Here is a 25,517-nt window from a genome sequence, read left to right as displayed (position 1 = left end):
TGCCAGTCTGCCTCACGAGGCCATCCAGCCCTTAAGCGACCTCCCGCGGCGTCCCCAGCAGAGGCTTTCATCACCGGCTCATTCGGGCAATGCGGAGGGCGCCAGGTCCAAGGCGCAGAAACCAAGCGGATCTCTCGCCCCCAGCGTGGAGCGCAGACACCGGCCGCTCCGCGCCGGCCACGAGAGGGCGCCCGCGGCCTCGCGGCCTCGTTACCGTGGCGACCGCGCCTCCCGCCGCGAAGCGCACGGCTGCGACAGGATGGAGCTGCGCTCCTGGAGCTCGGAGCTGGGCTACAGCGAGAGGACGGAGCGCACGGCCGCCGTCAGCACCGGGCGCTCGCTGGAGCTCTGCACCTTCCCCGCCACGCTGGGCTCCTCGGTCGCGGCCACCGCCCTCGAGCAGCTCTTTGTCCTGGGTGAGAAGCGCGGGGTCGAGGTCCCTCCGGCGCGGGGAACGCCCTCCGGGAGCCAGGCAGCCCGGCCGGAGCCTCCTCCCGCTCCCGGGGGCCGGCAAAACGGGGTGCGGGGAGGATCCGAGGGCTCGGGTCCCCCTCTGGGGCAGCGGGGTCGGGGCAGTTCACACTGCTCTCTGGGGACGAGTCCGGTCCCCTGAGGGTCCCCTCCACCTCTGCGGATCTCCCGGGGAAGGACCTCTTTAGGCGACTCCTGTTCTACTAGGCAGAGAAAATTATGTGAAAAAGAATGTCTTAGCGAATCAGACCAAACATGGCCTTGCGACATTTCTTGTTCAGCACGAAAACCAGTTAGGTAACCATTTTTGTTGAATTATTGTTAGCTTTTCCTTTTTAGAGGATCTAATTTAATTTCACAATTCTTATCAGATAGGTTTGGATAAGTGTTACTATGATGAATATTGACTAGTGATGAGATTTAAATTACTGACACTCTATCCAAAGCCATGTCAGGGACGGGCTTGGACCCTGAATTCTCTTCGTGCTTGTGTCCAGCGTCTCTTCAGCACCAGTGCTTTTGCATAAATATATTTTCTGCTAACACTTCTGGGCTCTCAGAAAGTTTTTCACGGGGAAAAAATTTATTAAGCCTTTTCTGCTCTGAGTTGCAAAAACTTGTAGCTCTCGAGCCGGTTTACAAGCAGGCATAAGCTCAAGCGCGTTCTCTCACTAACAAGACATAAGAATGCTTGTGCTGCTTTAAAGCGCTTTGCTGCAGATTCACGAACTGGTTTTCACTTGGTCTGAGAGCTTATTTCAGTGGAAGAGTCCAAGGTCCCTACACTGAAGGCAGACATGGCCGCTCACCTTTCCGGAAGATGGGAAGGGCCAGTAAGAGTGGTCCTGGGCTTCATGCCACCAAATGCTACCGCCCATCAGATCTGTGACTTCCCACCCATAATGTGGCCTGGAAAGTCAGCTCATCTGTGAAGTGGGCGCGTCGGTAGCCAAGTTCATTAGGTCATAAGGTGGCTGAATCAGGTAATGCTCGTGGAGCAGAATCCCACGAAACTCATCTTACACGCGAAGATCCAGGCGTGGATTCTGCTCAGAGTCCACGTACCGCGGTGGGAACCAAGCCAGGGTAAGTTGCTGCTTCTCTTGTCTTTGCATTTTCTTTTCCTTCTTCGCATCCAGCATGCACTTTGCCTTCCTTGCCTTTGCTAGCACGTCACAGCCCTGTGGTGGCTTTCTGCCTGTGAAGGGTGAGTGGTCCTTGGCATCACCATCATGGTGTACATGAATGAATGACAAGGACAGAAGTCCTATCTCCCACCTCACGGAGTAGAAGGACACATTCCACGCTCAAATGTTGCCACAGGACTAAAACTGTCACAGTGGGTTTTAAACATTGGATTCAGTCCAGAGTCCTGGCAAACATTATTTTGGATTTACTGTGTGTTCAAATGTGTTATGAAGCTACTCTTAAGCTGACCTCACAGGCGTCTTGGATTATCCCCGTGGGTCACTGATTTTCTTTGGCTGATCGTGTTCAGACCCCTTCTCTCTACCATTAAATATGCAAAGCTGAGTTTGTCACCAAGGACCATAAAACGTGTACCTCGACCAGAATACTGTGTAATGGGAAACATCAAGTAGATAACACATGCATATAAAGCACAATAGAAATTCATAAATAGATGTAACTTCCAGCATTGGAATAAGACGATGAAAAGTTAAGTAGGATTTGGGCAGATACATACAAGATCTCAACCTTCTAACCATTTTCTTTTCCAGAACAATCTCTACAAAGTGACTATTTTAAGTGCAATGAAGAAGCTAGAATCTTCCTTAAGGACATTGCTCTTGCTGTTAAAAAACTGGTACTGCATTATCTACAAGAACGATTTTTAGTCACCCACTTATTTTATTTTTATTAAACTTTAATATGAACTCTATTCGTGGTACTTAAGTAGGTGAATAGGGAAAATATTTACCTGAGTTAAAAATATTTTTGTTCCAACTTACTAAGCGTCTACACCAATGCAGATTACTGACCTGTTTCTTGCAGAAAACTGAATTATGGGGCCTGCACTAGGGTAAGGGCTGACCCGCTTAGGAAAAGCCATGGGGTAATAATGGAGGTAGGATAGGGGGCAGGTTAGTGGGCAAATGCTTGGGACACCAATATTTAAGCGCTGTTTTAAACCTATCTACCTGCCCACCAACCCATTTATCTACCAACCAACCAACCAACCAAGAGACAATCTCTAGAGGAAAAGCCACATGCCTGATGCTGTTTTCTATATGCAGTTCTTTTCGTGGCCTATGAAATATTGTTTGTCATCTATTCCATCGAAGTAGACTGTGCTGTGAGTGAAAACATACTCTTCCAGTTAAACTAGGCTGGTCCTTGTCAAAAACCTGTCAAGGAAGTGTTTCTACAATTCCCTCTGAGATGTCACAGACATGTGTTTACTTGTCATCTCTGGGTGATGTTTAGAATACTTCCTTGACAAGGTCAACTGGGTGAATTCTCTTTACTGGCTTAACAATGTTGAGGAAAACTATCATATCAAATATCTGCCAATGTAGGAAAATTGCTCTAAGGGGAAGTTTGAGACTACCCACCGTTGCTAAAAATCTCACTACTTCATATCTTGGAAATGATACACATGTGGCTACACTAGGCAGCCGGGTGCTGTAGTCCCTCTACTTTGACTAGATCTACGTGGACACACAGCATCTGTGTGCTGCGCTGCACTGGTGGAAGCCTCTCCTGCTTGCTTCCTCCACTTAGTTTTTCACTAGAATGTATAGGGGCCAATAAACACATTTATTGTGGCCAATAAAATATCTTGTATGTATCCATGTATCCATGTAATGTCTGAGCTGTGAAACCTCTTAAATCACACAGGTAAATCCATTTTTAAAGCAATAGATATTCCCTACTATTATAAAAATAATACATATTTGCTGCAGAAGTTTGAGAAAATAAATAGATAAACAAAAGGAAGAAAGTAAAATCAGTACAATTCGTACCCTAAAATAATCACAATAAACTCTTTGATAAATAGCCTTTTACTTATATGCGCTGCCTGCACTAAATCATATTACAGAAAAGTGACATATCATTACATATACAATTCTGTAATCTGACTTTTGGTTGATAAAATATAATGGCAATGCCCCAGGTCATAACATAGCTACATTAATTCTGAGCAGTTATTATGTTTTGTCCTGATTGATTTTGCAGTACCAGAGATAGAGCTCAAGACATTGTGCTTGTCGAGCAGGCGCTTATGCTCCTGAACTGTATCCCCAGCCCCACTGTCTTTCTTTTTTAAAAGTAGCTCCCCCTCAACTGGGCGTGGTGCTGCATGCCTGTAATCCCAGAGCTGGGGAGGCTGAAAACAGGAGGATCACTATGAGTCCAAGCTGTGTAGTGAGACACTGTACCAAATACATAAAAATAAAAAAATATTGAAAAAGAAAATAAAAGTAGCTCCCCCTGAAGCAAACAAACCAACTAGCCTTACCTATTTGTTTGGATTTATAAGTTTAAATAATTTATAGGTTTCATCTGTACATATTTTTGTAGGCAGTTTTCACTTTTTCATAATCAGATTTGAGTCTTTACTTTTAGATTGAAACTGCATTTAAGAAACACACAGAAAAGATTTCAGCAAAACTTAAGAGATAAATTAACAATGACATCTTAAAAACTAAAGAGTATGTGCTTTTCTCAGTTTCTATTCTATGTATAACAGCAGAAGACATGTAATAAAAATTAAATTTTGGAGCCGGGGAGATAGCTCAGTAGAATAAGTGCTTATCTAGCAAATTCAGGGTCCTGAGTTCAATCCCCAGTACCGCAAAATAAATAAATAAATAAATAAATAAATAAATAAATAAATAATTCAATTTTGAGGCTATGAACACTTATAGAACATTATTTAGGAAACCAATGTTATTATTTTGATGGGTTAATTTTTTATTTTATTTATTTTTGTACTGGGAATCAAACTCAGGATCTCCCACTGGCTAGGCAGTTGCTGTGCCACTGAGCTAAATCCCTGTTGCATGGGTTAAGTTTTTAAAAGTGAAAATTAAATTTTCAGGAAGAAATGAGAAAAACCACAATTGATCATCTGGAAATTGAAACCATGGAGCTCAGCAGATTCTACTACCTGTTGCAGACTCTGCCTGACAGGATGACCAGGGAACTGGAAGGTATTGTTGAGGCTCTCAGTCCTAGAGAGCTGGTCTATCTTACAGGAAAACGGATCCAAGTACTTTTAACAAGATGAGCTTACTAGTTGCTGCTTGTGTAAATATGGCTGGAAAGATTACGCACCATGCAGTCGATTGCAATTTCCACTTACATGTTAAGTAGAAGTAACATGCTGAATATAAAACTGTAATGTGTGTAAGTTAGCTTTAAGTAGACTAACGGTACATGAACTGGCCCATTCCAAATTGATGCTATCCCAACTAAATTAGGTGGCTTGGGAAGCCTAAATGATTACGCTATTTCTTTCTCTGTGACTTTGGTGACTTTAGGTACTTCATAAAGTATTAATATAATATCTATCCTTTTTTGACTAGTTACTTCACTTAGCGTAATCTTCAAATTTCATTCATATTATAAAACACGTCAGGATTTCCTTCCTTATTAAGGCTGGATAATATTCTCATATCTACTGACCACACTGTACTTCCACATTCATCTGCAGTTGGGTACTTGGCTTGTGTCTCTATATTTTGGCTGTTGAGAATATAGTAAGTCCCCAATAGACGAATGAATTCCCTTCTAGGACAGCCTTCCATAGCTCAGATTTATTCATGAGTCCAAAACTGTCAGTGTTACACAATTTTGTCACAGCTGTACAATAAAAAGCATTTAAAAACCTACATGTGAGGTCTGTTCACATCTCTGAAAGGCTGCAACTCAAGTGCTTGTGCCTGCTTGCACAGTAGTGGCTCCATTTCACGGGCCAGCAGCAGTGAGTGCACGACGGTTCCAGCTTCTCTACATCTTTGCTGACATTTGTCATTTTCTAGGTTGTTTTTGTTGTTAATGGTAGCCATCCTGTGGAGCTTGACTTGGTGTCTTCTTGTGGTCTGATTTTCACTTCCCCAGTGATTAGTGAGGTTCAGCGTCATTTCATGTGCTTAGCATTCATTGGGAAATCTTCAGAGTTGTCTGTGTTCTTCTTCAACCTTTTAATTGGATTTTGATGTGGAGGGATTGAGATGTAGGAGTTATTTATGCATTCTGGACGATAATTCCTTATTAGGTGTATGATTTGCAATTCTTTTTTCCATTTCATGTGCTTCTTTTTTACTCTGTTGATAGTGACCTTAATGAACAAGTTTTACATTTTGAGGTTGCCTAATTAATTTGTGTTTTCTTTTGTTACCTGTGGTTTTGGTATAGTATCTAAAAAACCAGTGCCAAGTTTGATGTCGTGAGATTTTACCCTGTGTTTCTTCCAAGAGTTTTTTTGTTATTGTTTTATTCTGTTTGGCAGTGCCAGGTGTCTTGGTTTCTCATTGCTGGGATGAAGTACCCAGCGCCAATGGGTTAAAGGAGGAAAGGTTTAGTTAGCTCACAGTTTGTAGAGGTTTTGGTCCATAAGTGGCTGTCAACACGGCAGAGGGACATTGCGGAAGAGAAACAGTCCCTGATGTGGCATGCAGAAGGCAGTGGTGGTGGTGGGGGCGGCAGCGGCAGCACAAACCTTCCTTTCCCTTTAGCCCCACCCAAGCTACACACCCACACCTACAGCCAGGGTGTGGCTCCCCACTGTCCACAGTCAGACTGTGTTAAACCAGTAAGTGGGCTAATTTAGTTATCACATCTGTCATCACTATTCACCCACTCTAGGTCCAGCCACCTTTGAAAAGTCCCACCTAGGAGGACAGGAGGCTTTTTTTTTGTGGCGGGGGAAGGGACTTCCAGATCCAAGCCATAATAGCAGGAATCAAACCAAGGGCCTCATGTGTGAGGCACGGTCTCTACTGCTGAGCCATACCCAAGCAGCTAAGAGATTCTTAGCTCTTGCATTTAAGTCTTTGCCCCTTTTTAGTAAAATTGTGTGTGTGTTGTAAGGTCAGGGTCTGATTTCATTGCTCCAGTGCCAGGAGTGTTGGTAAAGGCTTGTAGACGAGTTCTTTAATTTTTGCCTTAGGGCCAGCCAAATAGCTCAGCAGATTAAAGCACCTGCAAGCAGGCTCAGGGGCCGGGGGTTCGATCCCTGGGCCTGCCGTGCCGGCCCCACCCCTGGGGGTTGAGACTGGGTGAGGTGGCATGCGCCTGTAATCCCAGCACTTGGGAGGCTGTAAACAGGCGGATCACTAAGAGTCCGATATAGTAGTGAGATCCTGAACACCCTGTGGACCCTTTCCTAAAAAAACACAAAACAAAAAGGAATTGCCTTAAACAGAAACAAAAGGCTTCCTTGTGCGCCTAGGTGCCCCACGTTCAGTGATTGGTTGCTGAGACCGCAGAAAGGCCGGCTACAACCGTTCACGTAGCATCACAACTCCAAAGCGTCTCCCGGTTAACCTCTCCTCCCCCTAGGCCTGCTTCCTTTCCTTCCTCAGAAGAGATGCTCCTGAAATACAGCACATTTCTACATGAAAACTTTAGAATCTGCTTCCCAGGGAGCCAATTTTTAAAAAGTGGCCCTAGTAAGTGAAAAAAAATTTTTTTTTTCATTAAGTTGATCCAAGGCTCTATTTATTGGCGAGCTGTTCCCTATCTGCACTTGGTAGGAAGTTGGACCCTGTAGCCTTGTTCATTGACTGACACAGTGCTACACCTACACTGAGAGAAGAGGATGCTGGCGGGATAAGGGAGGAGGAAGGTTCTGGTTCTGGCTCCGGTTTGCCCAGCCCGGCACACTCCAGCTCCCGGGTAGCTCCGCGCTGGATCGCTGTGTCTGTGTCTAGCAGATTATCAGGGCTCACGCCTAGGTGAGTCTGGGGGGGCCGCAGCGGCACGCCCTCGAGCACTGTGCTGTCCTCTGCTTGTTCCCTTTGGCCACCGCTCCTCTCCACTTCCCCACCGCCATGAACTGAGCGTCTTCACTCCAGCACACACTTGCACCATGCTGCTGTCCTTGGAGCCAGGCACCAATGGGCTGTGTGCCCTGTACCCAACCCACGAGCCAAATCCAGCCCCTCCTGTAAGTTGGGGTGTCAGGTTTTGTGTCCAGCGATGGAAAGCCGACTACTATGAATGCCATCAAGAGATGCCACTCCGGGAAGAGCTTTCCCTGTATTTCCTTGGGTGGCTTTGTACTTCCCTCGGATAGTACTAAATTGTGTGCCTCTGTACAGAGAGGTTCCCAACACTCCAGAGAGTAAATGTCCAGCAAGCTCCTCTGGCCCAGGACTCTGAACTTCTTTGCCACTTGGTGAGCCACAGCCTCTACAGTGAGGTCTGCCTCTTGGGATGCCAGGTACTGCTACAGGTGTGTTCTGCCTCAGTCTTAGGGACAGTGGCTGTTGTCCCTGCCTGTTCCCCTGAGTCCTGGAAAGCTCTCCTCACTGCTTGTTATCCATTTCCTGGTTGTCCCAATCCTCTCTCCGGGGAGCTCCCCTGGTTTCTAAGGAATTCTTGCGTAGAAATGGACACAGTCCAGCACCTTTCTAAACAACAATGTTTAAAACTTCATGTTTGTTGATGATTTATCTGTCATATCCTGAATTGCCATTTAAAATCTTAGGTAATTACACGGCTATGTTGTTTATTTACCAATAGTTACTTCTTTAATACATTGGGTTCCCCAGAACACAACGGCCTTTGTAACTTACTTTTGCCAGGAGTGACATCCAAAGAGGAGACTGAGATAAAGAGACAAATTAAGGGTAAAGGGAGGGCAAACAGGAGTGCGAAATGATGCTGGCTCTGGCACCTGCACCTAATTAGCTATGAGACCACGCCCACAAGACAGTGTTGCCGTGCCAACGGATCGCCCATTGGTCAGCAAGAAGGAACTATTTATATCTTTCTATCTTTGACCTGATGTTTGCCCCACCTCCTGCACATCTGGGTTGTACATACGTGGGCGTGAGTGTCAACAATTTTTCAATAGTAGTGGGGACAGGAAGTTCTGGGCAGGAGATGAGAGGTGCGTGAGGCAGTGGGAATCAGGCGCTGTCGGGGTGCTCCTGTCTGATGCTGTCCAGAGCCCAAGGACAGCTGGTCCTCAAAGCAGCCGTGGGAACCAGAGAAATAAATACACGAGGGACCACGTGACGGGCCAAAGTGGTAAGAAGTTTCTGATCCAGAAACTAATTAAAAGAGTATTTCCAAGAAGGACATGTTCTTCATTATTTGAAGAGCCAACATCTATAATTGTACTCTTTCCCAAATAATTTAGTAACATTTCTACTTGCTTTTAAGAGAGTATCAGAGATGCTCGCAGGTTGAATATCTGTGAGATAAACCAAATGCAGACAAGAATTAATTCAAAGGATGATGAAATAGCATCTCTAAAGAAGAAAATAGCCACCCTAAAAGAAGTGAACGAAGCTCTGGGGTAGGTATTTTAAATTCAGTGCTTGAGGGATTAGAGGTCTAGGGCTGCACTGAGAACACTGGGTTAAGGGGATTTGCCAGGTGATCTGAGCTGGGCAGGGCATTTGCAGTAAGAAGAGCAGATCAGCCTTAGAAGATGCCCCAGGAAGATGAGCAAAGTGGGGGGGGGAGCGACAGTTCAGTCATTGCACCAGGAGCCCTGGACTCCCAGCAGCAACTAGAGCTTGCTTCTAAGTCACACCAAATTGGAATGCCACCTCCCGAGGTGCAGGTGCTCAGGAGGTCTCGCTCCCATTTCCATAAAAGTTACCATCCCAAAGGAAGGAGTCTGGTTGGGATTGTATTGTAAATATAATATCAGAACAGATGTGTAGTATCTCGTCCGGTTCCCTAAAGGTATTCAGTCATACTTAGAGTCTGATGGAGGGCTGAGGGCGGCATTGTGGTTCTCAGGTGAAGATCCTTGGTTTATTTGTAATTAAAGGCGATGACATGTAACTGCGTTTAGCTCAGGATCAGCAGCTCTGATTCCCCTTTCCTGTGTTGCCTGAGGCCTGCACTTCACCCACTTGTTCCATCTGTAAAACACAAACCACAGCTCCTCAGTTGGCCAGCTCAAGAGAACAGAAGCCGTGTTCTGTGGGAGAAATTGAAGAGCACCTTAGTACTCTGAACAAATCACAAAACTAAGGCATAAATATCAGAATGTTGGTTTTTCAAGGAGAATTGTTCAGAGAGTTCCCCCACCACACACACACACATACACACATACACATAAATCTTTATAAGAAGCTAAAGTAACAGAAGCTGTTTGGAGCAGGATATATCAAATATCAGTCATTAGATGAGGACCCTAATGCTGGGGCCAAGCCCTCAGAACACTGTCAGAAGAGTAGCTCCATGAAGACAGCTAACAGTGACGTAAGCATGAGGAATACAGGATGCTCCAAGTTCTCTGGGGGCTCGGCGTGTGCATCTGTGCGTTACTGCACACTCCTCATTGCTGCCAGAGACAGCTGTGTGAAGTAAGCTGTTTCTAAGCCAACACACCAGAACAGTGCCAAGGATGGATGCCCACGTCAGCTGGTCAACAACCTCATACTCCTCTATTTCTAGGATTTTTCAAACTTAAACAGGCATCAGAACCACCTAGAAGCCTTGTTAAAACAAACTGCTGAAATTCAGCAGGTCAGGATGGCCAGGGGAGGTTTAGAATTACTGTCTGGACCACACTTGGAGAACCTCTGCTTTACACAAGTCCTCTGGAAAGACAACAGAGGGCGGTTGCTTGGTGAGCTAGCATCAGCCAATGGCGGTGACTCGCTGCATCTGCTTTCCAAGGAAAGATGCACGTGCCGGTGCTGCTCACAACCCGCAGCCAGCAAGCAAGCCTCCTCTCCCCGCAGAGTGGTCCTGGAAGTGGGAGGCAGGACAGCTCTGTGTGCGCTTGCTTCGCTCCCAGACTCTTTGCCAGTGATTTTTGTCTTCTCAATCCATAGTTTTTGTCTTGCTTTCTCCTTTTCCCCCCACCAAGCCTTGTTCTCAGGCTTCTTTTTATTGCATTTGTTTTGCAGAATTAGACTTCTGGGGCCAAAGATATAGCTCAGTGGCATAAGTGCCTGCCTGGCAAGCACAAGGTCCTGAGTTCGATTCCCAGTACAAAAGAAAAAAAAAAAAAAAAAAAGAATTTGACCTCTAGAAAATGAACTTCCATCCACTTTGTTTCTATTTTCCTGAGAATTCAAACACAACCCTAACCCAGGGATGAGAAAAAAGAAAATATCTTTACATTTAAAGAGATCTTAAACAGTAAAATGGAGGAATGGAATCAATTGTCTTTTCTTCAAATCTGTATTGTTAGAGCATGGGTAGACATTTTTCCCAATATTAAATTTTCCTCAAAGGGACATGGCCAGTATTTGATGATGGGCTGAAGAGATTATTACCCCTTTCATATTCAAATCTGGCCAAGAAGAGAAAAGTATTTGAATGAGGGCTCAGTCATCTTCCAAAGGCTAACCATGGACTCCGCCTCCTGTCTTCCCGAGTTTGTCTCAGGGAGGCTGGCTGGCTCTTCGGCCCACCCCCTCTGCATCCCAGTGCAGCTGGAGGTGTGGTCAGATGGTCATCTTCCCCTGGCATAGCAATATAACTGAGGTTCCTAAGACAGATACGGGGACGGTGCAGATCAAGACGTTCATCTGGCCAGATCCCATCTCCTTTCAACATGACTTTTAAATCCTTCTGCATCTTAAGCCAAAATACTTTCTATGTAATCCTTGGCACAAGGGGAATCGATGAAGTGATGGTGAACACATGACACTTTTGTAGCAAGCCAGCAGTTGCTAGGGCGACCCTTGTCCTGCTTTCCTCTGTCCCACAGTGAAGCTTAAACAACCACAAGCACCTGTAGAGAATAAGCATCTCTTATGATTGTCCTCTTAATGAGGCCTCTTTTCAAAAAGACTTGAAATTCCTTCCTCAAGGGCCATGTTTTTCATGGAGGAGTGATTTTTTTTCTCCTAGGGACAAGCAAGAAGAGTTGGCAAGGCAGCACACAGAGTCCGTCCTGTCCCTCAACCGAATGATGGAAGAAAAAGCCAGGACCACCATTTACATAAATGAGACCTGTACCAGAGTAAACATAGAGAGAGAAGACATAGAGGCACAAAGAAAATGTGTGCAGGAGGCAGAGGAGCTAATGGCCAAAAACATTGCAGAATATCTGCTAAGGAAACAACAAGTGACTGATCAGGTGAGCGGCATGATTTATTCGTTAAAATACAGAATTATAACCTAGAGCAAGAAAATAGACATAACTTACTTGTGCTTACAGCAGACCTGTAATCTCTATTATATGTTCTGTGAGCAGTGGGACAAGAATAGGACTGGAGGCTCCAGGCCATTCAAAGACTCTTAGCAAAGACATTTGATTGTATTGCAGAATCTTGGTTCATGGGAAAGGACATACGTTGCGGGGTTTCTAATGCAGTATTGGCCCCTTGCCTAGATTCGGCCATAAAGGGACAGGCTTTCGCCATCATCGTTTCTGCTCACCTTTGGCAGTCCTGAGGCTGTAGACAGGACGAGGGAGTTTAGACAGGGCACCTGTGGGCAACTGCTGTTCCTGCTGAGTGGACCCGGAGAGGGGCAGCCTCGGGGGTGGCTGGAGCAGAAGCGCAGAGAGCAGGGTGCTCGGCCAGAAATTTGTAGGGGCAACCAGTGCATCCTTTTGTGCCCCATGTTTTGTGGGAGCTGCACTATCTACTAAGCCATGTTAACTAAAATTCTACAACAGCTTCTGAATGTCCCAGGAGAGGTGGGTTTGTCCCCGTAGTAGGTGTCCCAGGCCATAGCTTTCACCCTCCCTCTGCAGCAGAGATGCCCAGCTCACGAAGGGCCTTGCTGTGGCGCTTCTGATGCTGCCTTTTCCTAGATGGGAATTGGCGTAACTACAAATTATAAAGGCAAGAAATCAGGTTGGGGCATAGAATGGTGCTGTAGTAAAGAAGTGAGAGAAGGAGGCAGCAGGAGAGAAAGAAAGAAAGGGAAAAGAAGGAGGAGGAAGGGAGGAGGGGAAGGGAAGAAGGGTTGGAGGGATGGAGCAGTACGTGGCGAGCCAGGGACGTGCATGGCCAAAGAATTTACCAAGACCAGACCAAGAAGAGAGAAAACATACTGAAAACATTGTGAGGAAGCCACTCCTAGAGGGGCTGGGGCTTGGGAAGCTCTAAGAGCCTTCAAAGAGGTGTGAGTCTGAGAAATTAAAGGGAAGATCCCCAGACACGGGAAAGCGTATTAGAGAGGGTGGGCGAGGTCCATCTGCTGCTTGCCTCTGAAGTTGGCTGACCTATGCTGTCTTTACAACGAAGCCTGACACCAGAGGTAACGGTCATGCTTGTTACAGGAAGGGATGGCAGTGGTTGGTTTTGAAATTCAATCTGTTTAGTCACATCCTGTTCGAACCATATGGCTATGTGAAGGACGGATTCAGGAAAGACACCCTGAGAAAGTTTGTCCACCCCGGTGTTTCTCCCCCTTGGCAGGGTCCGGTTCCTTCTGAGCAGCTTAGAGCCCCATGCTGGCCCGGCCCCCTTGGGTCACCAGGCCAAGCCTGAGTGAGCATGCCCGGTTTAGGGCTTCTAGGGTGCTGGAGGGTGGGCTGGGCAACTTAGTACACTTCTTTATTTCTTTAGGGGGCAGACAGGAGGCAGGGGTGGTGTCCAGTCTGAGCTTTGCCCACCAGAAGTAGCACTCCACCGCAGGCACCAAGCACAGGGCCTGCATGTCTCACATGGGGAAGGCACCCTGCAGCGCTTGCTTGGGACTGAATTTTGAATTTTATTTTAAGTCATGCAGGGAAGGGTTGTTTTTGGTTTTTTTTTTTTTTTTCTATCTTGTTACTCTTTTTTTTTTTAATGTTTTATAAGATTTTTTTCCCATAATTTTATTGAGAAACAAATAGCAATGAGACAGTTTCAAACCAAATTGGTAGGACAGTTTCAATAATTAACACATTGCATACATTCTTCCTAATGGTTAATTGCTGTACAAAATGTGGACATAATGTGCTATTTACAAACACTATTAGAACAAATCCCTCTATTTATTAAGAGAATGTAACTATATATCTATCCCAACCACTTTGAATACACAGATACAAAATGGACATTCATCTGTATCCCCTTTTTTTGTTAAGTTCCGTTATTTGAATATTATAGGTGTGTAAACTCAGCAAAATATTCTAAAAGAGTCCAGTAGCCCATAATAGTATTGGGTCTTCCCCTGCTAACCTTTGAATTTGAGATTTTGGGAGGACACTTTAGAGTTAAACTGTAACAGCTACTGTATCTCTTACAGATTTGATATTTTATTTTTTTATAATTATGGTTATAATTGTTAACCCGTATAGTTCATTTTGTTTCCTATGCCTATTTTTGTGGCATATTTAGAACAAATCTGCCGAGCTACGAAATGAAAAAAGATTTTCTAAAGTTTGTTTTTATTGGTTTATTCTGTTTGTCATGGTAGATTGAAGAATTTAAAAAACTCTATGAACTTACCAAAAAGGATACTTTTAAAAAGAAGGAAGAATTGGAAAAATTAAAACATAGAATGTCAAAAGTGAAACAAACAGTTACCATCAGCTCAGTGGTAAGAAAGAATAAAGTATGCGTTGTCAAGCCTAACCGGGCACCTCAGTAGAGAGACGCATCATTTGCAAAGGGGAAGGGGGGCCAGGAGCTGGCATGTGCTGGGGGAGGGGAGAAAGGGGGAGAAGCGTGTGAGGTGCAGGGACCTAGTGCGCCAGGAATGGAGTTGTTGTGTACCGCAAACATGAACCAATAAAAAATAAAACTTGAAAAAGTATGGAAAGGAACTGATTTTAATTCATTTTCATGCCATTCTGGGAGAAGACTTCTGTTATGTTAGTCTGGTGACACATTTTTGAAGTGCTGTAGACAGAGCGACTGTGTTTGTGTCTTCAGGAATGTGGTGGAAAGAAAGCTGTCTTAGGTACAGATCGCATCTGACAGACCCAGATACTTTGAGACTTTTCACCAAAAAATGCTAAATATATGTGATGTGTCTACACATTTATGCATAAAATGTGTCTGTAAAATATTTCTGTAATATTTGACAGAACAAAATTAATAACCATGACAATCCCTTAATTCTGATTGGAGAATAATAGAGCAGAGTTTAGGCTGTCCACTAATACTGGGACAGTAACATTAATTCAGAAAGGGGCCGGGGAGATGGCTCAGTAGAATAAGCGCTTGCCTGGCAAGCGCAAGGGCCTGAGTTCAATCCCTGGTTCCGCAAATAAATAAATAAATAAATAAAAAATGAAAATAAAGCACAGGCCTGAGCATACACGGGTTCACAGCTTGGATCGGCCACGCTGCAGCTGTTCTGTCTAGGAAATGGTGCTGCGCAGAGGCGCGGTGGAGAGGGCATGAGCTCACGCCCACCAGGCTTTCAGCTCAGTGCTCTGTGTTCGGTAAAGCTTACGGTGGCTGTTGGCTGAGACTAGAAGACCACGTTTTGGCTGTGGACTAAGAGCGCAAGGAATCTCAGATTAACATTCCTCAGGCAACTTCAGTGTAAAGGTCTCCGCAAGCAGGTGGAGCTCCTGTGATGTTGGCAGGAAGGAATGGCTGCGAAGGAGCCGACAGCGCAGGGTGGGGTGACCGAAAGTAGCTAACAAGCATCAGGACTGTGAGCGTGTAGCCCAGAGACCTGGCCACGCCACGCCATGCCAGCACTGCCGGGATTCTGGGCCCCTCTGACTCTGGGGCTGGTTAGGAGGCAGAAACCTAGCGAGCCTGCGTGCCTGCGGCTCAGGAAGGAGCCGCTCTAGCAGGTAGTACCCCACCTCCCATGGCAGTACCCGGCCCAGGTACTGCTCGGACCTCACAGTGATGTCCACGTTCACAGGGCTTAAATAGCCTGTCCACGGCAGCTCTGTCAGAGAGCAGCACGGTCCGCCTGGTGGTCTTCCCTCAGCAAAATTCTCCCCTCACGAGGTAGGATGCAAACCCAAGACTCACTGAGCTTGACTCCCTCTTTCTTTATACCAAAGTTACGTTGCAAAATACATATTTCACTGTAAATTTTTATCACCGATTTTTCCTCAAGTCATGGTAACATTTTTCACAATATCTGACTATTATATACCCTAAATATTAATTGAATATTAAGAAGGAAGATTTTCATATAAATGTGTCCATCAATTAATGCAAATATACCACAAATTTTTCACTGTTTTGTCATATTCATTCTACTACCCTGAACTAATATTTTGAAGATGATTATGACCATCTTAATTAAATTATTTTTTAAATGCTACACAGAATGAATTCTTGTGTCAAAAATTTTAATATAGTTTTCACATTGTCATTGCTCTATTAGGTTACTCTTTATATCAAATTTTAGGTTTTCTAATGGTTTAAGAATTAGTTTGGGAGCTGGCCAAATAGCTCAGTGGATTAAAGTGCCTGCTCAGGCAGAGCGCAGTGGCCAGGGTTCAATCCCCGCCTGCTATGCTGGCCCTGCCCCAGGAGCGTAATGAGTTGACAATGGAGACTGGACAGGGTTGGCGCACGCCTGTAATCCCAGCGCTTGGGAGGCTGAAAACAGGAGAATCCTTAAGTCTGCCCTATGTAGTGAGACCCTGCAAACCCTGTAGACCCTGTCCTAAATACATAAAAAGATAAATAAATAAAATAAAAATAATTATTTTGACCAACTTTATTGTAAGAAAAAAACAATTATAATGATTGTTTTTAAAACTAAAGGACAGCCCCATTTTACAAGTTGAATGAGTAAATAATAAATATTTACTAGAATCAATCTGCTGCTATGAATCATTTGGTGATGACTGGATGCCATGTTTTGTGAATTTTTAATAGGTTCTTAGTGATCACAATTTAGATATAGCACAACTGCAATCATCAATAAAGGAGTGGGAAGAAAAGGTGGAAGAAGTAACGAAAACTTGTACGACTCTAGAAAATAAAGTGTAAGTGTGATACTTTTAGTGAAGTAGCCATAAATGTTGATATATTTCCTATAATGTAATAGTTCGTGTAATGAACTTATAAGGAGAAAAGGTTTATTTTAGCTCACAAATGGAGACGTCCCAGAGCATAATTGGTTGATCCTATCGCTTTGTGTCCCTGGAAAGGTAGTACACGGTAGCAGGAATGAATTGCAGAGAAGCCTGCCTGCTTTGTCGTCAGGAAGTAAAAGGCAGGAAAAGAGGCTGAGGTCCACAGTCCTCCACAGAGCACACTGCAACGACCTAAAGTCCTCCCACAAGTCTGTGCTTCAAGACACCACCACCTCCCAAGAGCACCTTCTCTGGAACAAGCCTTTAATATATTGGCCTTTGTGGAATATTCAAAGCCCAAACTCTAGCAGTCAATGTTTCATTCTTAAAAGCAAGGCTTTACTACTAGGCAAAATTATATTCTCTTATTTTACTCAAATTGGTATGATAGCTTTATAACATCACATTTGATATTCAGCTAGTCTTTCAAATGACCAAGAGAAAAAACAGAGGGTGATAAGAGTTCAGTTCAAGAAAGGGGAGGGACTCTGGGTTGGCTCTTCAGAAGCGGGCTTCCGGAATGGCTTTAGAAAGCATCAAGAACAATGGGATAAGTGCTTCTGCAGTGACAGGGAGTATTTCGAGAGACCCTGAGAGCAATGTGCCTTTAACTATAATATTTTTTCCAATTTCAACATTAATTATATATTCTTACTTGAGTTCCTTACTCCTTACCCAAAAACCATGAGAAGGAAACCTCCCACAGGGAAAAGCAGTGCCACAAGGCTGCTGCCCAACTAGCTATGCTCTTGTGTTTGTTCCTACTCAAGGGGAACTTGCAGAAGTGATTGAGAAAATTCAGAGAAACCTCAAGCACAGCCTTGTGGGAGCAAACGCTGCTCCCTTGGAACTGTCTCGTGACGCTGAAGATAGTCAGAGCTTTCTTTTACCCAGTGTTTCATTGTTCACTCACATCCAACACTCTGCTTGGTTAGCCCTTGGCGAAGCCCGGCTGTGCGGACCCTCTTCACGGGCCTGTCCCACGTCTGGCCACTGTGCTGATGACGCTGCACTCTCCCACGAGATCTCCCAGATTTCACCTTACCTTGTGCTTGGCTCCGCTTTGGCTCTTGGTCCATTCAGCTCTGCCGAGGAAGATTGGGTCTTCTGATCTGTCTTCTGGGGTCCCTCTTGTCATTCACTGACAGTCTAAGAGACGCAGTTTAGACTAAGAAAATTCCCAAAAGACAAATAACTTCACATTAGGTTCCTGAAATCACATGACTCATTTCTACATGGATATAAATGTACTGAAAATTTTTTAATTATTTTTATTTTTAATAGATTACAAATTGAAAATAAATTATTCACAAACATAAATGAATATAACAAAAACTGTCCAAATAAAAATGAATAATTTACAGATCAGTCATAATAGTTGACTGTGTCAAAACCAAGAGACTTATATTCATATAATTAGAATTCTCAAAGTAGAAAGGAGTAGGCAATAAATATTTAAAGATTGAAAATTTCTGAATTTAGTTCAACTTATAATACCACATTTCCAAGTTGAAATTTAAAAGTATGTTGTCTAAACCAGAAATTGCAGAATGTAACACCAGCCTACCATCATCTGTCCAAGAAATACGAAAATCTTTATCCTCAGTATAAAATTAAAAAATAGGCTCAATTAATGCTGCAAGTGAACGTAACCATATAGTTTGTAAGTGACTCAGCAGTTTAAGCTCATATGATGTGTGATTGAAAATAGAATGAATGTTTAAAGTAAAAACAAATTTATTACAGCAGTTTTCTAAGTCCTTTTTCAGGAGTGTCTTCAGTTGCGCTGCCATTGTTCCCCCAACATCCTGAGGCAGTTCGAAACATTTACTTTTCACAGTCATGTTGACTTTAGTAATATCCACAATTCACGTGGTACCAGATCCAGTACGTAAGCAAGTGAGGACGCACCATAGCATGTTTATAACCCTGCCTTCCTACTGAATGACATTCGGTAGCAGTTGTCACCTCACTTTTATCAGACCTCATAAAGATACTCAAAAAAGAGAACTTCCGGAATGGCTTCAGAAAGTGATGAAAACAATAAGATAAGTATGTTTGAAGCGAGAGGAAGTGTTTTGAGGAACATTCTTGTCAAGGTGCCTTTCACTGTAGTATATTTAAAATTTTAAACATTAACCATATATATTCAGCACACCTCATATTTCAAAGAAAAGCTAAACAAAAATATTGTGGAGTACAGAAAATTGGTCTTTGTTTCTAGGAGTTATGATCCAAAACCTCACTATATAACTGAAGTTTTATTTATTTATTTATTTATTTTGACTCCGCATGCCTGCAGGGCATGTTTGGCTGGCTGGAGTTGTGGGGATCGAAACACAGCAAGCTGAGCCTGACTAGCTGAAGGTTTATTTTGAAGCATGTGAGGTAAATTTGTTTTGCTCATGTCTAAGAAAGAAATGACCAAGCGGACCAAGCCTTTAGTGCATTGGCCTTTGTGGAAAAAAGAAATGAAGATTTCTTATTCTCCCATTTCTAATAGTTCACCATTTTTGATACTGAACCTTTTCAGTAAACTTTAGTTATGTACAATCACCAAAGAAAAGTGCTTTTGATGAATTTGATGGTTGAAGACATAGACTAACTCCCTTTTGACTCCTGAAACTTTACCTTGGCTCTTCATTACTTGGAAAATTAGGAGAAAATCCTCTGCATTCTTTTTATTTAATTCCTTAACTTATTTCCTGTATATGTGAAGGTGGCTAGATACAACTTAGTTCTTGCATAGTGGAGTTGAAGAGTCAGTGATGTTTTTGTAACATTCTATAAGAATAACAAGAAATTAAAATAATTTGCACTGTTCATCTTCCTATTAATCTATGAACCTTAATCCTCTCCACCATAAAATCTTTTGACTTCATTTTCAATAACACTGTTACCCATTTTGAGGTCAAAACATCAAGGATAACAAAAATAGTCAACCACAAGTATAAATCCTGTGTGTTAGGATAATTACTAGTACTTCAAATGCTCCACAGGTTTATAAGTGGCTTTGACATTTGATCCTTGTTTTTTCTTAACAATATCCAACATTACATTTTTCACACAGTGATCATAAATTCAGTGCTGTGGTCCCTTGTTTACCTGTCATTCAACTGGCTTCCAGCCCATGGAAAACACGGAGGTGGAAGTTAAATTTTGTGCATAAGTGATAGCCAATTTATGACCCAGAGTGTATCCTTGACATTAAATTACCCAAAGCTATGAAGATTATGGACACTATAGAGGGCTAACATAGTTTCTAAACTGTCAAGATTACCCATAACTTTCATCCATTCAAACTTTAGTGGTCTAGACTGTTCCTTCAATTTCTTAAGTTCACAACAGAATTTGACAAAGCCTACCACTTCCTCCTCCTTGAAACATGTCTTTCATTTATCTTCCCACCTGCAGCATTCTCCTTCTTTCACCATGCAGGTGTGACCTACCAGGAGCCTTTACTTGTTTCAAGTCTGTCTGATTCTAAATTTAGGAGTCCTTGGCCCATCACCATGATCTGATCACTTTCTCTTACATGATTTTCTCCAGACTCATGGTTTTAAATACTTCTATACTTCAAAGACCATATCAGTCTTATATATCCAGCCCTCACATCTTTCTTTCTCTGAGTTCTAAATGCATGGCCTCTTCCCTTGGAGGGTATAGATATATCATACAAAGCATGTCCTGTACAGAACTTCCTATTTCCTGACTTCTAGAAACACTTCTTACCCACAGTCTTCCTTGGCAGTGGCTATGACACCCTATTTGCCTAGTTAGTCAAGCCAAATTCCTAAGAGTCACCACCATTCTTCTTTGCAGTGCTGCCTAGACCCAGTGCAAGATGAACTAGAATGGAATCCAAATGCACATCCTCTGGCCATCATTTTTTGAATATACCCCAAATTCACCTGTGTACATCCTTACACCACCTTCACGATGGCTTCCCCACTTTGGTGTCCTGCTGTAGCCTTCTTTCAGTGTTTCTTCCTGCACTATTGTCTTTCTCCACAAAGTAACCAGAATCATCTTCACAAGATGCCTGTCAAATCATGTTGCCCTTCTGCTTTAAAAAATTCTCTCTTGGTTCTCTTCAAAGTAAAATCTGCACTTGATCATAGCCAAAAGAATGAGAATCACACTCCTACCTTACCATCGATACCTCATATGGTTGGATATATAGTTCAGTTACACAGTGCCTGCCTAGAAATGCAAGGTCCTGAATTCAATACACAGCCCCCCAAAACTTAGTATTATCTAGTCCTTGTCTACTGCTCCAATCTCATTACACCCTTCTCTTCAGAACATCAAATTTTTTACTGTCTGTGGGTCTTATAATTTGCTGTTCCTTCTGCCCTAGAAGAGCTGCCTCCAGACCTGACATGGTAGACACTTCCTCTCTTAGGCTTTAACAGCATATCTTAAAGAGTCTTTCCTGAACCACCCATTCAAAGGAGTATTCTCAGGGCCAGGGAGATAGCTCAGTAGAATAAGCTCTTGCCTGGCAAGTGCAAGGGCCTGAGTTCAGTCCCCAGTTCTGCCCCAAAAACCAAAAATAAAGGAGTGTTCTTCTTGGGCTCTCACTCTCTTTCACCTTTGTGTTCTTTGGTAGGCTTAACCATCTGAGATTCATGTTGTGGTTTTTGGTGCATTCCTTCAGTTCTGCTCACTCCACTAGAATGTAATTTCCAAAGAGCAGGGACACTGTATGTACGGTAGCTCTAGTGCCTAAAGCCAGCCCAGCAAGCATGGGACGTTGGCAATTGCTCTTCAATGAATGAATAAAGCATTAATTCATTAATTTAAAAGAATAAAAATGTTCATCAATTTTAGTAACTATACATACTCATGTATAGTTATTCATTTTGGTAACTATACATACTCATTTGTGTGGAAAGATAGGGACAGGAATCTTTTTTTGTGCCGATGTGGCTTTATTGCAAAATATGTTCTGACGTGAGTCTATTTGGCTTCCTTTGTAGGAATTTCTTTGTAAGTCACAAGGAAAAGTTGGAGGAGTCATCAAAACATGAAAAAAATGAACATTTGCATAAAATAAAACAGGTAGGAAGACAGAAATGACTTTTAGATTGTAACTAGACTTTATTGTTCAGTTAATATTCCAACTATGTATGAGAAATGTACAATTTTCAAAGTAGGTTTCATATTGATGTACAGCTATGATCCCTCACAGTACTTTATTTAAAGATTTTATCGCTTGTCAATGTGCTTCACGTACATGAACGAGACAAGTTGTCTGTGTGAAGATGATTGTTTTCTAGTTACTTTTCATGTGGCTGTGGTTGTTTTACGTACATGCTTCATGTGAAATATTTAGACAAATAGTGGTCTCGATGTCACGTAGTATCATGTTCTTAATAATATTACTATTATTTAGATGTACTTGAGTCAGACGGAGTCTCCAGGAGAAATCACTAGACATGTTTTCAATGTTTTCCTTTTGTCTGTCTGTCTGTCTGTCTGTCTGTCTGTCTGTCTGTCTGTCTGTCTGTCTCTTTCTTTTTTACTTTTTCTGGTTTTCCTTTCCATCTCCCCTCCCTCTTGCTCTCCTTCTCATTTGAATATTTTCCTCCTATTTCAAAATACATTTTGTTTCATCAGGCACTTAAACACCTGAGCTAATGGGCAGGTCAAAATACATTTGGTCCTTATTAACACTTCAGTTTCTCACACCAGAGGAGCCAAGCAGGATTCACACATGTGTGCCCAATTTACTTCACGTAAGAGTGTGGATTCTTCCTGGGCTCTCACTCTCTTTCACCTTTGTGTTCTTGGGGAGGTTTAGCCATCTGAGATTCATGTTATATTTTTTGGTACATTGCTTTGGTTCTGCTCACTGCACTTGAATGTAATTTCCAAAGAGCAGGGACTCTGCGTGTGCAGTAGCCCTAGTACCTAAAACCAGCCTAGCAAGCATGGAACATTGGCATAAAATAAAACATCCATTTCCCTAGAAGCATCTCCAGCATATCTTTCTTTATGGAAGTGTAGTACTTCACTGTATTAAAAAAAAATCTGTCTTCTATATTCTTTCACCAGTTGATGGGCACTTAGGTTGTTTCCAAGATTTGGCTATTATCTGCCTATTACAAACTGTACTACTATAAGCATGTGCATATGTCGTTGTAGTATGATGCTTTTAATTCTTTTCGTAAGCTACCCAGGAGGAGAATGACTGGGTCAAATAAAAACTCTAGTCTTAGTTTTCACAGAAATCTCCACACTGATTTCCACACTGGTTGCACCACTCGACACTCCCACCAACAATGGAAAAGGGTTCCTTTTTCCCACATAGCCCCTGAAGCATGTGTTATTGGTTAATCTTTTGATAATATTCTTTCTGGGGTGAGATGAAACCTCAGTGTTGTTTTAATTTGCATCTCTTGAATGACAAGTGAAATTGAAATTTTTTAAAGTATTTATTTGCTCTTTGTATTTCTTTGTTTGAGAGTGTTTTTATCTCAGAAGTGCATTTTGGAGTTGGGTCTTCAAATTTGGAAGTTCTGGGTGGGTTGTTTTTTTTTTTAAAGTTCTTTATATGTTCTCAGTAGTAATCCTTTATCTGAGGAACAGCTGGTGAACATTTTTCCCCACACTGTAGGTTATCTCTTCACTCTGTGGTTTCTCTTCCAGCTTATTAAAAGCTTTTTAATAAGCTGAGATCCCAGTTACTGGGCCTGTGTGATAATCCCTGTGCAGCTGGGGGTTTATTTATAAAGTCTTTGCCTACAAAAGTGTCTTCAACAATGTTACCCATTCTATCTTCCAACAGATTTCATGTCTCTCTTTTAATATTTAGATCTTAGATCCATTTTAATTTAGTTTAGTGTGAAACTAGTGAAAGATATGGAGCCAGTTTTAATCTTTGACATGTGCAAAGCCAGTTTTCCAGCATCATTTTTTGAAGAGATTGTCTTCTTTCCAGTGAAGGTGTTTGGCATCTTTGTCAAAGATAAGGTGGCTAAGTATGTCTGACATTGTCTCTGCATCTTCCAGTCTGTGCCACTGATCTTTTGGTCTTCCCCCCAACCCCCGCAATACTGTGCTGTTTTTAATCACAATAAGGTTGTAGAGATGGTGATTCCTTGCTTTATTTCCAGAATTGTGTTTGCCATTTAGGTCTCTTCTGGTTCCAAATGAATTTTAGGATTATTTTCTCTCATTCTGTGAGATATGCTTTTGGAATTTTGGTAAGAATAGCACTAAATTTGTATGAAAGTTTTGGAACTATGGCCTTCTTCATTGCACTGGTTCTTCCTACAAAGAGCAAAGGATAACTTTCTATTTTCTGATATTCTTTTCAATCACCTTTTTCAAAGTACTGCAGTTTTCAATGTAGGCTCTTTTACAACCTTTTTTAGATTCCTAGGTATTTCATTTTTTGTATGCAATTGTGAAAGGTATTGTTTTCCTGATTTTTCCCTTGGTGAGTTTGTTAGGCTACTGATTTTTGAGTGTTAACCTTGTATCCAGCTACACTACTGAATTTTCTTATTAAATCTAACAGTCTTTTAGTGCAGTTTTGGGGGACTTCTATGTACAGTATCATGTCATCTATAAACTGTGATAATTTAACTTCTTTCTTTTTTTAAATTTTATTTATTCATTTATTTGTGTGTGTGTGTGGCCAGCTCAGCCCACCAGGGGGCGGGCTGGCTGGCATGTGGTGCTGGGGGATTGAACTGCAGTCCCTGTGCTTTGCTAAGCTTGTTCTAAGTGGGTGCTTTAGACCACTGAGCCATCTCACCAGCCCAATTTAACTTCTTTCTTACAAATTCTTACTCCTTTTATTTCTTTCTCTTGTCTAATTGCTCTGGATAAAGTTTCCAGAACTATGTTAAATAAGAGTGGAGACAGTGGACATCCTTGTCTTGCTTCCGATGTTAGAGTGAAAGTTTTCAGGTTTTGTCCATTTAGTATGATGTTGGCTGTTGGTTTGTCATAGATGGCTTTCATCAGATTGAGATAAAGACCATCTTTTTCAGTTTTCTGTAGGGTTTGTTTTTTTTTTAAATCATGAATGAATTCTGGGACTTTGTCAAAAGTTTTTTCTGCATTTACCAAGATGATCATATGGTTTTTGTTCTCAGCTCTGTTAATATGGTACATTACATTTATTTATTTATGTGTGTTGACTTTTCCCTTCTTACCTGGGATAAATCACACTGGGTTATGTATATAATCTTGATGTTTTGCTGAATTCTATTTGTGAATATTTTATTGCAGATTTTTGCATCTACGTTCATTAGGGAGATTGGCCTACAGTTCTCTTTCTGAGTTGGACCTTTCTCTAGTTTTGGTCTGAGGGTAGTGCTTGCATCCAGGAATGAATTTGAGATCATTGCTTCCCTTTCAGTTTCATTAAAGGTTTTGAGAAGTTAGTGGTATTAAGGCTTCTCTAAACTTCTTGTAGAATTCAGCTGAGAATCAGTCAGGGCCTAGGTTTTTCTTTCTTGGTAGGTTTTTAATTTACATCTTTAATTTCATTGGTATTGGTTTACTTTGGATTTTTATATCTTTTTTATTCAGGTTTGGAAATTTTATATAGATTTCCTAATTGCATGGATTTGAATCTTTTCTGTTTTGGTAAGCTTGGATAAGATCTTGTCAATTTTATTTTACCTTTCAAAGAACCAACTTTGTGATTCATTGAGTTTAGTAGTGTTTCCTTAGTCTCCAATGTGTTAATGTCTGCTGTGATCTTTATAATTTCTTACTTCACATGAGCCTTGGCCTGCTCTTCTTTTTCAAGTTTGCGGTTCACAGTTAAGTTTTTTATTTGTGCTTGCTATTTCCCTGATATAGATATTCACTCCTACAGATTTCCCTCTTAGGACTTTGTGTACCATCAGTTCTGGTACATTGTATTGGCATTTAATTATAGAAACTGTATGATTTCTTTTTTAGGTTAATCTAT

General features: G+C 42.2%; 1 protein-coding gene across 1 annotated transcript in view; it reads left to right on the top strand.

The window, feature by feature from the left end:
• Positions 1–259: 259 nt before the first annotated feature.
• Ccdc175 (coiled-coil domain containing 175) overlaps positions 260–25,517 on the top strand; it is a 58,631-nt gene continuing 33,373 nt past the window's right edge. The window contains exons 1-8 of the mRNA XM_004624831.2: positions 260–416; positions 2,211–2,296; positions 4,535–4,646; positions 8,830–8,965; positions 11,491–11,719; positions 13,996–14,118; positions 16,380–16,489; positions 21,562–21,643. Coding sequence (XP_004624888.2) covers positions 260–416; positions 2,211–2,296; positions 4,535–4,646; positions 8,830–8,965; positions 11,491–11,719; positions 13,996–14,118; positions 16,380–16,489; positions 21,562–21,643 — 1,035 coding nt within the window. The remainder of the gene's footprint in view (positions 417–2,210; positions 2,297–4,534; positions 4,647–8,829; positions 8,966–11,490; positions 11,720–13,995; positions 14,119–16,379; positions 16,490–21,561; positions 21,644–25,517) is intronic.

Source organism: Octodon degus, unplaced genomic scaffold, assembly GCF_000260255.1.
Source record: "Octodon degus isolate 3935 unplaced genomic scaffold, OctDeg1.0 scaffold00007, whole genome shotgun sequence".
NCBI classification, from domain to species: domain Eukaryota; kingdom Metazoa; phylum Chordata; class Mammalia; order Rodentia; family Octodontidae; genus Octodon; species Octodon degus.
Note: the sequence above shows the minus strand (reverse complement) of the source record. Positions and strands in the feature narration are given on the sequence as shown.